The sequence below is a fragment of the Neomonachus schauinslandi genome, chromosome 11 (assembly GCF_002201575.2).
Source record: "Neomonachus schauinslandi chromosome 11, ASM220157v2, whole genome shotgun sequence".
Lineage (NCBI taxonomy): Eukaryota > Metazoa > Chordata > Mammalia > Carnivora > Phocidae > Neomonachus > Neomonachus schauinslandi.
Genome location: NC_058413.1, coordinates 4,766,601 through 4,781,481, shown reverse-complemented (window position 1 = coordinate 4,781,481; position 14,881 = coordinate 4,766,601). Strand labels below are relative to the sequence as shown.

The 14,881-nt window shown below is 57.9% G+C and overlaps 1 protein-coding gene across 1 annotated transcript in view; it reads left to right on the top strand.

The window, feature by feature from the left end:
• The window catches only part of LRP5 (LDL receptor related protein 5), an 88,838-nt gene that overhangs the window by 65,892 nt on the left and 8,065 nt on the right, over positions 1 to 14,881 (top strand). The window contains exons 14-20 of the mRNA XM_021685276.2: positions 760 to 959; positions 2,698 to 2,906; positions 4,040 to 4,230; positions 4,868 to 5,077; positions 7,611 to 7,736; positions 10,816 to 11,052; positions 13,208 to 13,318. Of these exons, the coding sequence (XP_021540951.2) occupies positions 760 to 959; positions 2,698 to 2,906; positions 4,040 to 4,230; positions 4,868 to 5,077; positions 7,611 to 7,736; positions 10,816 to 11,052; positions 13,208 to 13,318 (1,284 nt within the window). The remainder of the gene's footprint in view (positions 1 to 759; positions 960 to 2,697; positions 2,907 to 4,039; positions 4,231 to 4,867; positions 5,078 to 7,610; positions 7,737 to 10,815; positions 11,053 to 13,207; positions 13,319 to 14,881) is intronic.

Below are 14,881 nucleotides of genomic sequence, written 5' to 3'. Positions count from 1 at the left end.
GGACTGACTCAGCTGAGGGCTTGGCCCATGTATTTGTGTCTTGATGAAGCAGCAGGTCCTCGACCCAGCCTGGGCCTCCCTACTCTTGGGATCCCTTTGGTCCTGTGGTCCCCGTCCCCTGAGGGCCATCACCTTGAAGGGTCAACGCAAAGGTGCAGTCACCCACCGGTGGGGATGCCTGTAACTCGAGTCTGCCCCTGTGGCTGGCAGACCTGGGGCCGTGACTTAGTTTCGAATCACCCAACAGTGGCTCTAACCATCGCCTCCTACACGTTCTTAGCAGTGCGCTTTCTGCACCCAGGCAGTTTGGCTCACTGACGCCCCCGTAAAGTGTCCCCTCCCGTGTCAAGTTCACTTCATACAGTTTCAGCAGTTCACGTGAGCACATGCGGGCATACGGCAAATGATACGGTTATCTGAGCATTAAGTACAGTTATGGTTGGGAGTTTGGTTTTTACTACCATTTACCCTCCTTCCGTCTTAAGTCTTGATAATTTAAAAATGCTATCTATTTCAAAATAGTTGACGCACTTACGAAATGTTGAAATAGCAGAGACACACATAACGTGGAAAGTAGAATCCGCTGTAGTCCACCCCCAGGAAGTAGCTGTACGTCCTTCCTGTTTTCCCCAGTGCATCTAGTAGGTACATATGCAGATCTGCCTCTTAGGAGAAAGCGGAATGCCGTCCCTCCCTGCCGACCCCATCTTCGGCTTCAGACGCTGACGCGCAGCCCCCTCGTCTCTTTGCCCATTCTAGCGCCCACCACCTTCTTGCTGTTCAGCCAGAAATGTGCCATCAGCCGCATGATCCCTGATGACCAGCACAGCCCAGACCTCATCCTGCCCCTGCATGGGCTGAGGAACGTCAAGGCCATCGACTATGACCCACTGGACAAGTTCATCTACTGGGTGGATGGGCGCCAGAACATCAAGCGAGCCAAGGACGACGGGACCCAGGCAAGTGTACCTGTTGGGGGACACGGGGGTCGCTTCCATGAGGAGCTCCCCCGGGCCGTTTCCAGGCTGCCATCCCCTTTTGCTTAGCAGAGGGGTGCCAACAGAGCACGGCTTGCGTCAACAACAATCTGGGCTCTAATTATGCCCTCCCAGGGTATAATCCTGAGCAGTGTGAAACCCTTAGATTATGATTATATGTAGAAATGGGATTTTTTTTTTTCTTTCTTTCCACAGTGGTTTTGTGCAAGGCTAGTTGGTATTGGTTATTCTGGATTTATTCTTAGTTCATTGGACTCGCAGAGTCCGTTTTGCTGTAATGCAACACATACGTTCCTAAACCTCACTACGCCACGCAGAGTCACGCAGCAAAACCACAGGGCTATGGGAGAAGGGGGCGAGGCGCACGGCACTCAAAACTCTTGCCAGGGACAGGTGAAGAAAAGATAGGGACCTCGTAAGTACAGGTGCACCTTTTTGCATATGTTAAAGGATTCAAGACGTAACTCCTAATGACCTTGAAGAGACCCGGGGTTGGCTGAGGACATGGGGGCGGGAGGGCCGCAGCTCGTGGGTTTGCGTGAGCCGACGGGGCGGGAGGTTACGCGCCCAGCGCGCACGGGCGGCGAAGGGCACTGCAGGTGTGGGCTCGTGCGGGCCGCCCTCGCATTCACCCAGCGTTTCTCGCGGATGAGATTGTGCTTTGGCAAATGCAAAATCCATGTTAGGCTGACACTGGGCCCCAGTGAATCGATGCATCAGAACAAGTATGCCTTTTCAAAATGCTTATTGTAGCAGAACGGCCCGCTTTCACGTTAGGTTTCGGTGGCCCGTTCCGTGAAGGACCATCTCACGGCGGCCTCGGGACCTACTCGGGGTCTCCATGTGGCCGGCGTTCCGTTCATGTGGCATTCACCGCCTTGCCTGGCCCAGCCTGCCAGTTTCCAAAACTCCTTGTACAGAAGCTACCGAACCCTCCCTTTCTCTGTGGCATGGTCAGGGTCAGACCTCATGTCCTCATGGTGAAATCTTGGCTCTGTTACAAGACGACGCAGAGAAATGCCGCCAGTGGAGACTTCCAGACGATTTCTGTGTCTGTGAAGTTCCCTTGGCTCTTCTCCACCCTGACCTGGGCCCAGCGCTGTGTGTCCGAGCTGGGCCTTGCTTCCGATAGAGTGCTCCATTGACAGCACAGTGTTGACAAGCTGTCCCCTGCAGTCTGTGTCCTTGGTTGGCATCATCTCTGCTGGCGGGGTGGGGGGGGCAGAGCCTGGCAGAATGGTGGGAATGTGTTCCTTCCATCCCTTCCAGGGCAGGTGACAGTCGAGTTGAGTCCTTTGGAGGATGGGAAGTGTGAATTGATGGCCCGTGGCTTCCCTGCTGAGGAAGGTGCTGGGTGCAGATTGCCTTAAAGTCTCATCAGGAGGTGTTCTTTCCTGGTGTCTGGCAAAAGCAGGGAGAGACTTGGAAGGAAAAGTCCTTTAGGGACACCTTCTGGGTTTCTACTTAATTTGGGAAACATCTGTTTCCCTTCCTGTGAGTCTTGCTAAGCTCCACCCTCTGGTGGCTTTGATTCTTTATTAGGGGCACCCCTTACCCCCAAGGATGAAGTTTTGCTGATCCGACAGGAAGGGGCCCCAGACAGGGCTGGAGTCCCGACTTGCAGTCTGGACTCAGAAACTGAGGCCTCTGCCCTCCCATGACGGCCGTAGCCAACGCTCAGATCTCTTCGTTTTTACAGCCCTTCGTTTTGACCTCTCCAAGCCAGAGCCAAAACCCAGATAGGCAGCCCCATGACCTCAGCATCGACGTCTACAGCAGGACGCTGTTCTGGACGTGTGAGGCCAGCAATACCATCAACGTCCATCGGCTGAATGGAGATGCCATGGGTGTGGTGCTCCGTGGGGACCGTGACAAGCCCCGGGCTATCGTCGTCAACGCCGAGCGAGGGTGCGAGGCCGAGGGGTGGGCGGGCACCGCAGTGCAGGGTTCTGCACCCCGGCAGGGAGACAGAGAAAGGATAGAAGTTTTTGTTCATAGGTTTTGTACCATCCCCATCAAATCTGAACCCAAAACAAAAATCCCTTCCAGAGCATCCCAGAAGATGGCTGGTTATTCACTTGCATACCTTCCATCACAGGGAGCTCACCACTTTTCTGGGCACAGCCTCAACCCCTGGGAGCTTCTTCCTTCCATGAAGATGTAGACAGACTCGGAGGGTCCCAAAGGGAATAACCAGGGTGAGAGGGAGACCGAAACCCACATGACCTAAAGCTCAGAACTAAAGCTAGGCACGCGAAGGTTTGGGGCCTGGCGGCAAGCACACGACAGCCACCTTTGGGCACCTGCAGGGCTGCCACCAGGCGGGGCTCAGACTTGTGGAGGCACCGCTTGATGGAGCTCACACCTGGGCACGGCTCCTGTGAACACGGGTCCTGGGCCAGGCAGACCAAGGTTGAAACCTGACCCCATCACTTGCTGCCCTTGCAACCTCATGTAGGTGATGTAAGCTCAGGGATTCGTTGTCTTCATCCGAGAATCTGAGGATGATGGTGGTCTCAGCCTCTGCAGCACACAAGGGTCAGGGAGCACAAGCCTAGTTGTTTTAGGTGGCTCTTTAACAACCTAATAAGTCTCCCTTGAAGCTGGCCTCCACGGAGGCGGGGACTTAGCCAGAGTGCGGGCTAGTCCTTGAGCCTGTCACAACAAACGACTACCATCTGGGGGATTAAAAGAACTTTCACAGTTCCAGGGCCCAGATGTCTAAAGCTAAGTGTCAGCAGGGCCGTGCCCCCTCGGGAGGCTCTGCGGGGACCCTTCCTTGTCTCTCTTCCAGCTTCTGGGGGCTCCAGGTGTTGACCAGGTGGCCTCACCTTGATTCTTAATGGCATCTACAAAGACTCAGTTTCCAATTAAGGTTGCATTCTGAGCTCTGGGTAGATATGAATTCTTTGGGGTGGGGGGACACCACTCAACCCCGTACAGCCTTGGGGGCCAGCCCTCTCTGGTGCTTTGCGTGCTCCATCCTGGCCGTGGAGATGGCAGGCCGTGACACTCGTCCTTTACCTGCTCCCCTCCCGCAGCTACCTATACTTCACCAACATGCAGGACCGCGCGGCCAAGATCGAGCGAGCGGCCTTGGATGGCACCGAGCGTGAGGTCCTCTTCACCACGGGCCTCATACGGCCCGTGGCCCTCGTGGTGGACAACAGGCTGGGCAAGCTCTTCTGGGTGGACGCGGACCTGAAGCGCATCGAAAGCTGTGACCTGTCAGGTATGTGCCCTGGGGCTGCCCCGGGCATTGGGTCCCTCAGCAACCCACAGATCTGACCTTCAGCGGGACAGCTGGCCTCCCTCGTCATCGTAATGGTGGTACCAGGCGCCACGTTTGTCAGGGGTCTGTTTCGGGTGGGCCTTGTGCTGGGGCTTTGTGTCTACCACATACAGTCCCAGCCGAGTGTTCCAGACATAGGTCCTGAATGATCCCCATGTGGTGAGGCAGAAGAGGAGTCTCTGCGAGGGTGGGTGACCTGCCCAGGGTCCCACAGCGCGGGCTGGGACAGGAGTGTGACCCCTCCGCCTCCAGCACCCACATTTGTAGCTGCCCTACAATGGGCTGCCTCTTAGACTGGGATGCCCCGAGGCCGGAGAGGAGCTTAGAGGGGCTTTTCTTCCATGCGTGGGGTCGGGGGGAGGGGCCAGTCCAGTGGGAGGCAGCCTAGATGGGAGCAGGGCTGTCCGAGGGCTGCTTGCAGATCGGCCTGCTTCCAGGGAAGCCGCTCTAGCTCCTGGCCCTGGCCAGAGTACGGAATCCCCTGGGGTTCCTGGCAAGCCCTCTGTTTTGAGCTGAGCATGGACTGAGCTCTGAGGGTCAGCTGCCGCCACTCAGGGGGCATTTGTCCCACTTGCAGGGGCCAACCGCCTGACCCTGGAGGATGCCAACATCGTGCAGCCTATGGGCCTGACCGTGCTGGGCAAGCACCTCTACTGGATTGACCGGCAGCAGCAGATGATCGAGCGTGTGGAGAAGACCACCGGCGACAAGCGGACACGAGTCCAGGGCCGAGTCGCCCACCTGACCGGCATTCACGCCGTGGAGGATATCAGCCTAGAGGAGTTCTGTATGTGGGCGCGGTCGGGGGGGGGAGTGTTGTGGGCAGGTGCCCGACGGGAGCGGGGGCATCTGTGCAGAGCCCTGAACCGATCCCGCGGAGCAAGTAGGAGGCTGGCCAGGGTGAGGACTGCGGGATTGGCAGTTGGTGGGGGCCACTCTCGGCCCTCACTGCTCCTCCGTCTCAGCAACAGATCCGAGTCTGACCCACCTTTAAATTAGTATCCCTTTTGGTTCACTCCAACTTAACTGATGAGTAGCCTCACTGCCAAATGCAAAACGCCTTTGCCGCGTACGGGAACAAAACCATGGGCATGCCGTGGCTCATTGCACCCACTGTGCAGGGGATCAGGCTGGGAAATGGGACTTAGGATGCGCCCAACAGCTGGGAGGGAGGGACCCCTACACTTGGGGGACCTCTTGTTCCTCCACCCCCTCTGTGTATGGCTAGAGATGGATATAGGAGCATGTGTGTGTCTGTCTGTCTGCCCGCTCTGTATTCAGTAAACACACCCCGGCTACCGGCCGGATGCTTGCTGCCAGGACAGAGCGGTGAGCAGGGCCATCGCTGTCCCTGTCCTGTCCAGCTACCTTCAAGCTGCCCGTCTTCGAGGCCCTGGGGGCTGCCCTACTTGCCCGCCTCACCCGGGCCCCTCACCCTCCCGCTGGCCATGTCTCCCCTCCCCGGAGTCCCTGTCTCTGATCGCCTTTCCTGTCCTGCTCTGAGTGACTTCTACTAATTCCTTGGCTCCCCCTCGGCTCAAGCGGCATGTTCTCAGTGGATAAGCTTCTCTCTTGAGCTGGGGGCATCACCTCTGATGAATTGAATTGGTCACTTCTGTGTTGACTGCTGGGTGGCTGGTTTCTGGCCTTGTGAGTTCTCGGCTGGGTCCTGGGTAAGTGAAGTCGCTGGGTAAGCGGCTTCCAGGTCGCTCAGGCGCCTGATGGATGTGGGTCAGAGTGCCCGAGTTTCCCCGGCCCCTTACACCATTCTCAGCGAAGCCGCGGATTCCTGGGTGTCACAGCCTTGAGAACTGCTGGCCCGTGGTCAGAATGGTGAGCTTTGAACCCACGAACGTCCAGACCTGCTGGTGTTGGCACAAAGCCCGGCACGCCGACTGGCAGCTCCTTGGACCTGAGGGGATGGGAGAGCCAGGAAATGTTTAACTAACAGGGATGAGGTCGGAGACGGGGGCGTCGCTGTGAGTGCTAATGTGCAGTGTCTAGGGTGATGTGGAGAGGCTCCTCGTTTTGGGTGAGGGTGGGGGACCCTTGAGTGAGCTCTCCCGTGTTGGTCTAGGATGTGGGGCACCCAACCTGCTTACTCACGAAACTCTACAGCTCACCTCTAAACCACGGCTGGTGCTCCATGGCCCCTGGGCCCCATCCGGGCATCACCTGATTTTGTGAATAAAGTTTTATTGGCGCACAGCCATGCCCATTGGCTTATGTGCCACACACGGCCGCCTTCCTGTGACAGCTGGAAGACTTGTGACAGATGGTCTGGCCCGTCACGCCAAAACTGTTTACTTTCTTGTGTATAGAGAAAGCGTGGCGACCCTGCTCTAAACCATGACCTCTGTCACTTTACGCACTTAATCCCCGAGGTTGAGGCAGGACCCTGGTTTTTCTGTGGGGCGGGGGGCCGTGCTTTCTCTCATTTCCTCTCACCTGAGGGAGGGCAGCCACCCTCCCAGGCTTCTTCCTGTAGGTCAGGTGTTGGTTAATTCGGTTCATTGAATTGAAAACTGCGAGTTCCCTGGGGATTCGCTGTCCTGCTGTTTATCCCCACGTGTATTAGCTTCCTGTGGCTGCCGTAACAAATGGCCACAAACTGGGTGACTCAACGCAACGGAAGTGTATTGTCCTATAGGCTGGAGGCCAGACGTCTGAGATCAAGGGGGCAGTGGGGCTGCACCCCTTTTGGAGGCTGTGGGTGAGGACGGTCTTTGCGCCTTCTAGTTTGTGGTGGTGGCAGGTGCTCCTTGCGTCCACAGGGCTCCGGTCCCTGCCTCTGTCATCACACAGACTTCTCCCCTGTGTCTGCGTCTTCACCTCCCCTGGGGTCCCTTACAAGGACACCCGTCGTTGGAGTTAGGGCCCACCCAGAAAATCCAGGATGATCTCCTCTCCGGATCCTTAACTTGATTACATCTGTGAAGCCCCTTTTTCCAAATAAAGTCACACTCATGGATTCTAGGCATTAGGACGTGGCTATGTGGGGGCCATCCCCCAATGCACTCCACCATGAGAGACAGGCAGTGCAGAGTGCTGGTTGTGGGCGCAGTGGGAGCTGGTGTAGACGGGCCAGCGTGTGATATGAGTGCTCTCAGCCTCCGTTTTCCTATCCGTAAAATGCACGGCAGAGGAAGTAGACCCCGTAGGCTGCCCTGGGAATTAAGTGGGATGATGTGTAGGGGCCTGGCCCACAGGAGCACCCATTCTTGCGAGTTCTTGCCTGGCCCTTGTTTCCAGCACCTTCTAGGCTGCAGTCCTGAGGTGAGAGGCAGAGCCCAACCCCCTCCCTCTTTTTGTCTCCACAGCGGTCCACCCGTGTGCCCGGGACAACGGCGGCTGCTCCCACATCTGCATTGCCAAGGGTGACGGGACACCACGGTGCTCGTGCCCGGTCCACCTCGTGCTCCTGCAGAACCTGCTGACCTGTGGTGGTAGGTGTGACCTCAGCACTTTCTCCTGGGACACTGGGTTCCCCGCCTGCCAGGTCCCTGCCCAGCATCCTTTTAAAATCACAGTCACTGTGGCATCCAGCCTCCAGGACCAAATGTCTGTCTGCCCTCCTTTTCCAGTGTGTGCATTTGGGGCTGTGAATTTCCCTCGAAGTACTGCTTTTGCTGCATCCTACAAATTTTGATAAGTTGTTTTCTTCCCTTTGTTTAAATTGCTTTAAAATTTCTCCTAATTTTAAATTTATTTGGCTCCTGAGTTATTTAGAAGCGTGTTGAGTTGATATCAAAATAATTGGGGATTTCCCAGCTATCTCTTTGTGACTGATTTCTAGTTTAAAGATTTATTTATTTTTATGAGAGAGAGAGTGCGAGTAGGGGGAGGGGCAGAAGGAGAAGGAGAATCTCAAGCAGACTCCTTGTTGAGCATGCAGCCTGACGTGGGCCTGGATCCCAGGACCCTGAGATCATGACCTGAGCCAAAATCAAGAGTTGGATGCTTAACCAGCTGAGCCACCCAGGAGCCCCTGATTTCTAGTTTAATTCCACTGTGGTCGGAGAACATACTTTATATGATTTCTACCCTTTTAGCTTTGTTCAGGTGTATATTATGACCCAGCATGTGGTCTTTCTTGGTGAGTGTTCCTTGTTAGCTTGAGAAGGTTGTGTCATCTGCTCCTACTGGGGGAAGTGTTCTGTAGATGTCAGTTAGATCCGGTTGGTGGATGGTGTTGTTCAGGCCATCTCTGTCCTGACTGCCTGTGAGCTCTCAGTTACCGGCGGGGGTGTTGAAGTCTCTAACTCCAATAGTGGGCTTGTCTGTTTCTCTTTGTAATTTTGTCTGTTCTCCCTCCTTCCACCCTAGATCCTCTTCTTCCCCTAAAGCTGAGTGGGGAGTGGTCAAGAATGTAAGCTTCGGGGTCAGACAGACCTGGTTCAGATCCCAGCTCTCCCACTCCCCAGCTGAGCAATCCTGGGCTGGTCACTTGCCCTCTCCGAGCCTCCGCTTTCTCTTCTGTGGAGTAGAGAAGTCGAGAGCACCTGCCTCGGAGTTGTTGTGGTATTGCGTAACGAGCACCTTGCATGGTCCCCAACACGTGGCACACAGGAATGCCAGCTACTATTAGTTATGGGATGCTGGGCAGTCCTAAAAAAGGTGACAATTGTCATCATCGCTGTGACGAAGCCCAAATGCCAGGGCTTCCTCTCTGCTGCCCCCACTGTCCCCCAGGTGACATTGGATCCTCTCATCTCCCCTTCTTCTCTGTGAGCTCAGAGGCTGGTTTTAATCCTGTCCCGTTTCTGCTTATCCTCGCCCCTTACTGCACCCACACTGTGTCCTACACACAACAGATGCTCAGCACGTGCCTGTCAGTACACGCGTGCCCGTTCTCAGCTCGCCTTGCCCCTGGAGCTCAGGGGGTAGGACCACAGGGCCTGTCCTTCTGGAGCTTTCTCCTGCCCTGCCTTACACTGTGAGCCCCAGAGAGCTTTGCCTAGAACAGAGGGGACATTTTGTGGCTGTCCCTGGTGGGGGCCACCTTGACCCTCGTGAGCTTCTTTATGGCTTTTTTTCCAAGTTCCAGCCCCAGGGCTCACGTGGTTTTGTGGCCTGAGTGGCCCTGACTCCCACAATGCCCGGGCTGCCCGGAGTGCTCAGCTCTCCCTTGGACCCCAGCCCTGGGCCTCTACCTGAACGAGGTGCCCCTTTGGCCCCTCCCCAACCCCCGGGTTCGGCCCTTCAGACTTGTGGATGCCTGGCTACTTCTCTGGGGAGAGCACAGGAGGATAAGAGCTCGGAGGGGTTCTCAGGGGTGACGAGGGGCCTGGTGCCTCTGGTGCAGGCGCCAGACGGCAGAAGGTGCAGCCACGTGCTTCAGCTTTCTCAGTGGCACCGCCACTAAAGCTGTTTGAGCCCTTCCCGAGCCAGGCACAGCCACACACAGCCACGCTTACCTTGCCATCCTGTGAGGAGCGTGGGGCGTAGCGTGGCTGCTTCTGTTTTAGGGATGAGGGAATGGAGGCTCTGGGAGGTTGGGGCGTTTGTCTGGTTGTGCAGAGTTGCCGAGGGGAGCGTAGGTTCAAACCCACACCTGTCCAACTCCCACCCGATCCCACCCTGCTCCCCAACTGAGTCTTGGCCGAAACCTGGCCTGCACTCAGGAAGGTGGACATGAGGAGAGGAGCGACTTGCCATGGTCACCTGGGAGGAAGTGGCCCCAGGTCTCCTGTCTCCTACTCACCCACTTCCCCACCTTTAGGTGACTCCCTCCACCGGGAGCCTTCCTACTCCCCCTTGCACCCTCCCACCATGGCATCCTCGCGCTCCTGCCTCTTCTTAGCCTGCTCCCCAGCAAGATGCCCAGCAGGTCCTCCAGCAGCCCCCTGCTGTATCCGTGGATGCGCTAGCCACCTGCAGAGTCCCAGCCCCACTGCTCCAGCTGCCCCAGACCTATAACAGATGCAGGTCCTAAGCACCTGCTTTCTGACCCTCCAGCTCCCAAGGGGAGTGTGTGTGTTGTGTGTGTGTGTGTGTGTGTGTGTGTGTGCAGGCACTGGATGCTCAGGTGTGGCCGGGCGGGCACGCATACAGACTCTACGCTAGATGGGTAGCCCAGCCTGGGACCCCAGGCAGGCAAAGGTGGGGCTCCAGTGGGCATCCCCGGAGACCTGGCCCAATGCCCTGAGGTGCATGTGAGGAGATGGAGACCCATAGGAGGTGGGTCTGCCCTGGCTTCTCAGTGGTCAGGATCGAGTTTCTAGCTAAGAGCGTTTTCTCCTCAACTTGGTGTAGCACCTGCTGCTTAGAGCTCAGGTTTCCATTCAGGACCCTTTCCCCACAGTTAAAAAAAGCAACAAAGAAGATTCCTGTCTCCTTTCAGCAAACATTTATGACCCCCACTTTCATCTTACGATGGGGCTAGAGGCGGGACAGGATAGATCACACTGTCCTAGAGACCGTGTGGGTACAGCACCGTGATGGGGCTGAACCGTCTCCCGCTTGGAAGCCCAGCAGCGCATGGCCCCGCGGGGCGGTGCGTGATGGTGTTTGTGTCCTCTGCAGAGCCTCCCACCTGCTCCCCCGACCAGTTCGCGTGTGCCACCGGGGAGATCGACTGCATCCCCGGGGCCTGGCGCTGCGACGGCTTCCCCGAGTGTGACGACCAGAGCGACGAGGAGGGCTGCCCGGTGTGCTCGGCAGCCCAGTTCCCCTGCGCGCGGGGCCAGTGCGTGGACCTGCGCCTCCGCTGCGACGGGGAGGCCGACTGCCAGGACCGCTCCGACGAGGCCGACTGCGACGGTGAGGCCGGCCCCGCCCCCCTGCTGGCTCCGCCCCACCCCGCCTGACCCTGCCCCCTGTCCCGCCCCCTCCTCAGCCCCGCCCCTGGCTCTGACCCCGCCCCTCCCTGCCCCTGCCTGCCATAGCCCTGCCCACCCCCCCACCCCCGCTTCTGGCCCCGCCCCCACCCGCCCCTGGGCCTGCTCCATCCTGGCTGCCCCCTCCCTGAGTTGCGCCCCCTGCCAGCCGCTTGCCTTGCCCTCCTGAAGCTTGAGCTCATTCTGGCCACACGAGTAGGTTCACTGTAGAACCTTTGCCAAGGGCGAAAGTGCCAGATCCTCCTCGGTTTAGGAGAGGAAAATGTTACCTTCAGACCCGCTGAGGAAAACCTTGCCATCCACCCTGTCCTGCCATGCACTTTGGCTTGAAAGCAGACTGTAGGAGCCTATTTTGCCTTCCTTCATTGGGTCAAGAGTTTCACAAAAACCCAAGGCAAAGCCCAGTAGTCAGCTGGATTTCCGCGGTGCACGCTCTGATTAATCCCTGTCCCGAAAGGCAGTGCTGTCCTCCACAGAGCAGTCTGTGGAATAACGCTTACTCCTGGGTGGTTTTAGCACCCCACTGAGCCAAAAATGACAAAAGGATTTCCTTAGTCATCCCCAGTCCACTCTGACCAGCAGGATCTTCCTTTAGACCTGACAGCGAAACATCTATCTGTGTGCATCCTCTGAATTTTCCTTTTATAAAGGACGTGCTTGGTTGTTTCCTGCTGCATATCGTCAGCACCAGGGCCCCATGACTGAGTTTAGTGGGCTGCTCTAACTGCCTCCCCCACAGCCGCCGGATGCTGTTCTTAGATAACTCACGTGCTCGTTGGTCACCATCCACTGTCCCCATTTGTGATGAGCAGCCATCTTGTGGAAGATGAGGGCCTGGGGGTGAGGGGCCACTTCCTCAGCCATTTCTATAAAGCTGTAGTCGTGAAGTCTTTCCCGCTTACGGACCCTTGAGATTTTGAGGGAGGTGGTAGACTGGGGATTGGCAGACTGCAGCCCGAGTGCCAGATCCGGAGTGCCACCAATTTTCATAAAGTTTTATTGGAATACAGCCAGGCTCCTTTGTTTACGTATTGTCCGTGGCTGGTCTTGCCCTAAAACAGCAGAGTTAAGTCCTTACAATAGAGACCTATGGCCCTTGAAGCTTAAATACCTATTACCTGGCCCTTTACAGAAGAGTTTGCGGAGTCCCACCATACACCCTTGCCCTAGGACACGTGTTTTGGCGACAGTCTCAGAGGATGGCGGGAGCCCAGACTAGGAGCCATTCCCCCACCTCTTCGCCTGTAAACTTTTATCCTGGTGCAAAGTACAGCACTGAAAGCAAGCCTTTGAGAAGGGTTTTACCTTCTCTTTCAGAAGCCTCCTCCCCTGCTTTGTTGCCAACAGATTGTCCCGCTCACTGCAAGGACAGGGTCCCCTCGTCTCTGGTTCCCAGGGAGGGACACTCGGGGCAGGGCAGGGCAGGTGGGGAGCTTAAATAGCAAGGTCTGGGGGTGGGCGCTGGCTGAGCCCCCCCGGGCAGTGCCTTCCTCGAAGAGCTGTAGCTCCTTCCAGGTCCGCATTCTGGAGCATGGAGGGAGACAGAGACGGCAGGCTGTACCCAGCCTCCTTCTTCCTAGTCCAAGAGGCTGTGAGCTGCCTTTGCCTTCCTGGTTGAGCTCTGCTCCTCCTTCCTGATCCTCCACCCGGGGAGCTCTGCTGAGATAGCACCTGTCCCCTGCCCCACCCATTCTAGGTCATTCTTCTAGTTGGCTCACCCCCCCCCCCCCCCCCCCGTAACTCAGGCGAGCCTTGGGGCAGAGGCTGTGTTAGTCCTGGCCCTGCCTGGGCCTGACCTGTGGTAGGAGCCTGATAAATACTTCCCAGGGCTCACCAAGGTCTCTTCCCTGCCATCCCTACCCCAGCATCACGCAGGCCTCGGAACAGGGGTCATCGAGGGGAGGGTGGAGACTGGATTTGCTGTGACCACTCCCTGACCCCATCCTCGAAAGGGTCCCATTTGTCTGCTCTGCATTTGGAACCCAGACCTTCTTGCTGGGTCTTAGTGGTGGGGCACGTAGCGCACCTGGCCGCATCACACCCCGTAGCCCCTCTGAATGCGAGACTCCTCCTTGCAGCCGTCTGCCTGCCCAACCAGTTCCGCTGTGCCAGCGGCCAGTGCGTCCTCATCAAGCAGCAGTGTGATTCCTTCCCCGACTGCATCGACGGCTCCGATGAGCTCCTGTGCGGTGAGCCAGCTCCCCGTCAAGGGTTCACCCCGGGCCAGTGTCGGGACTAGGAGGAGAAATATGCTGGGGGCCGAACAAAGAGGCCAGAAGGTTGGGAGTACTGGGCCTTGGGGGCAGGCAGGCAGGGAAGCCTTCCCGGAAGAAGAGGCAGTGGTGAGGCTGAGCTGAGAGGGGGACGGGGGCTGTGGGCCCTGGGGTATTTCTGGCTGTGCCAGAGACAGGCCCCCTGCGGACCTGCGGCGCACGGGGCCCGAGAGGGGCGCTTCTGCCCACTAGGACGTCACGCAGCAGCATCTCTCAGGCCGCAAGACCACTCTGATGGGGTCGGGGTGGCCCTTCCCCCAGCCTCCTGTTCTCTGGCTGAGGAGGTGCAGAGTCCACATGCACACACATGCTCCACGCCTCTTGAGTGATGCGGCCTGTATAGTTGGGGATACGGGGGCCACGGGATGTGAGGCCAGGGCAGTCAGGGAGGGCTCCCTGGAGGTGGTGGCTCTCGAAAGGCTGTGACAGGAAGGGAGCTGGAGCCCCAGACAGGAAGTGGGAATGTGCGCACATGTCTGGGGACACGGGCTCTCCACTTACTGTAGAGGTACCTAGGCTGAGAGCTGATTGCAGGAGAGGGGTGTTGTGAGCGGGGAAGGAGGAGGGGTCCCCAAACACTTTTGTACCTTCACGTGAAGCCAGGTGAGGCACCTCGGTTACCATCTCAAGAAAGTGAGTAACTTGGGGCCAGAGGACAGAGATGGGGGCAACCGGGGATCTGAGCCCCCGCCCACTGGCTGGGCAGGTGTCAGTCTGACGGTGTCTCCAGCCTCTGGCGTGACGCTGGTTCCCCTGTCAGGGGTGACGTTCATCCGTAGTCTGGTCCTGTCGCCCGAACCAGCACTTTCCTCCTTCCCTTTGGGTTTTGGCTGGCAGGAGGGACATAGTGGGTTGCCTTTGGAATCCTTGGGCCAGCCTGATGAGCAAGTGAATGTACCTTTGTCAAAGTCGAGTTTAGAGCCTCCGTGGCCCCCCCGCCCCCTGCTGAGGCTTTGACAGCAGAGCCAGCCCCAGGAGGCCCCCCACCTGGCCGTTGCACTGGCAGGGACCCCAGAAAGACTCCTGGGCACCTTGCAGCCCTGAGTGGGCTCTGGCTTTGCAGCTTTGGCAGAGCCCCCATGCCCAGGCTTTGTCACACTCCGCCCCTCACGCCACCCTCACGTCGGGCCTCTGTGCCGGGCCGGCATGTGGGGCTCAGTGCATGCCTCCAGCCCTGGGTGTGTTGTCGGCCCAGCGTAGCCCCTGTACGTGGGTGATGTCCCCCGCTAGACAGGCCTGCAGCCCCCAGGCCCCGCTGTCTGGGGCCCGTGACTCACAGGGCCTCCAGCGCACACGCTTTCAGCCTCCACGGAGAGCCCCAGACGCAGACGGATCGGAGGCTGCTGTAGGGGGTTGCTGTTGAGGGATTGTTGGAAAGTAGGTAGAGCTTAGCCAGCCAGGTGGGGAGCGGGACGAGAGAGGAAGGGGGGAGCGAGGAGGAGAGAGGAGGGTGCTCCAGGCAGGCCGGGGGGGGGGGGG